Here is a 1,393-nt window from a genome sequence, read left to right as displayed (position 1 = left end):
ACAGGCGCCCGCCACAACGCCCGGCTATTTTTTGGTTGCAGCCATCATCGTTGTTTGGCGGGTCCGGGCTGGGGATTCGAACCCGACACCTTAGGTGTACGTGGCTGGCGCCTTAGCCGGTTGAGCTATAGGCGCCGAGCCAAAAAGGAATTCTTATAGTATTTGATGTCTCTGATTTCTCTTCCTAAAGCCATGAAAACCTTAAATAACTGTTACCTCTGGCCTTAGAAGCAGAGCAAGAAGCATACTTCTACAGAAAGATCCTGGCTGCTTGAGCTCTGAAGGTAGCATTCCCAAAATTAACTACCTATACTTTCCACAGCCACATCAAAAGGAGTCCCAGGAACACTTACCTATCTTTTCAGGATCAGTTATACTGACTGTCAAATCAAACTGGTCTTCTTGTTCTTCTTCCTCTAGCTTTTTAAAGAAATGACAAATCATAAGTTGATACAAAAAAGCTATTAATTTTACTGAGTATTAACCTTCTATGAATCTAAAATAAAGATGTATCCTTTGATTTTTCCACTCTGTCCATTCTCAACAATCCCAGTGAACCAACTCCCACAATTTGAAACTAGGAGCCAGCTTACAAGTCTTTGTTATATCTAGTACCTTAAAACCTCATTTTGATGATAATGAATAATGGCTAGATTTTGAAAGACATGCCTCTTGCAGGCTAAGGAGGGAGTGAGAAGAAACTATACTCCTGAATATGGAAGCTTTAGACACTAAATATCATTAGCAACCATTTTAAAGCTTTTGTGTTATCCTCCGGGCAATAGATACTCTGCTGAAGAAAGAGTCCTTTACTGGTTCTAGCTGTCCATTAACAACAAAGGTTTCCTTTCCAGAGCTGTTAAGTATTTTCTCAAGGTTCATACTCAACTGAACTTCAGACTGGCAGCAGCTCATAGTCCTAAAAATCCCAAAGTAACAAGACCAATAACACAAATTCTCACCTCCTCATAGCTTGGCTGAGGCTTAGAAGAATTTGTGGCTTCCTGTGGAGGAAGAGAAATGAGCGTTTTGGCCGGCAGCTTCTTCTGATTATTTTGTGTGCTGTCCAGGGATAGCTCCACAGTGGCATCTACAAACAGTTGATTTTTAAAATGAAGGTCAATATGGGTCTTTGAAGGAGGAACTTCAATTCTACAGATTTGCCTCTGTCAATACGTAGAGGCTCTCAGACTAAGAGAACAAGAGTTGTACAACTTCTACATAGATGAAAGGAGAGGATGGTAAGGGTTTAATAGAACAAACTCTCCCTTTCCTTTCCAAATACAACTATTTGGCTACTTTCCAATTAGAATTTAGACAAGAACCAGTGACCAAGCAAAAAGACTACACAACCAAAATAAGTGTGTCAATTAACTTTACTCTTTTTTTTTTT

At 40.0% G+C, this 1,393-nt stretch overlaps 1 protein-coding gene across 2 annotated transcripts in view; it reads right to left on the bottom strand.

The window, feature by feature from the left end:
• SNX1 (sorting nexin 1) overlaps nt 1-1,393 on the bottom strand; it is a 58,662-nt gene that overhangs the window by 23,061 nt on the left and 34,208 nt on the right. For both annotated transcript variants that reach the window (XM_003784411.2, XM_023510153.1), the window contains exons 3-4: nt 963-1,090; nt 354-420 (exon numbers count right to left, since the gene is read on the bottom strand). In XM_003784411.2, coding sequence (XP_003784459.1) covers nt 354-420; nt 963-1,090 — 195 coding nt within the window. The remainder of the gene's footprint in view (nt 1-353; nt 421-962; nt 1,091-1,393) is intronic.

The sequence above is a fragment of the Otolemur garnettii genome, unplaced genomic scaffold (assembly GCF_000181295.1).
Source record: "Otolemur garnettii isolate 467f Iridium unplaced genomic scaffold, OtoGar3 scaffold00011, whole genome shotgun sequence".
In the NCBI taxonomy this organism is placed as follows: Eukaryota; Metazoa; Chordata; class Mammalia; order Primates; family Galagidae; genus Otolemur; species Otolemur garnettii.
This window is presented reverse-complemented; position numbering and strand designations above follow the sequence as displayed.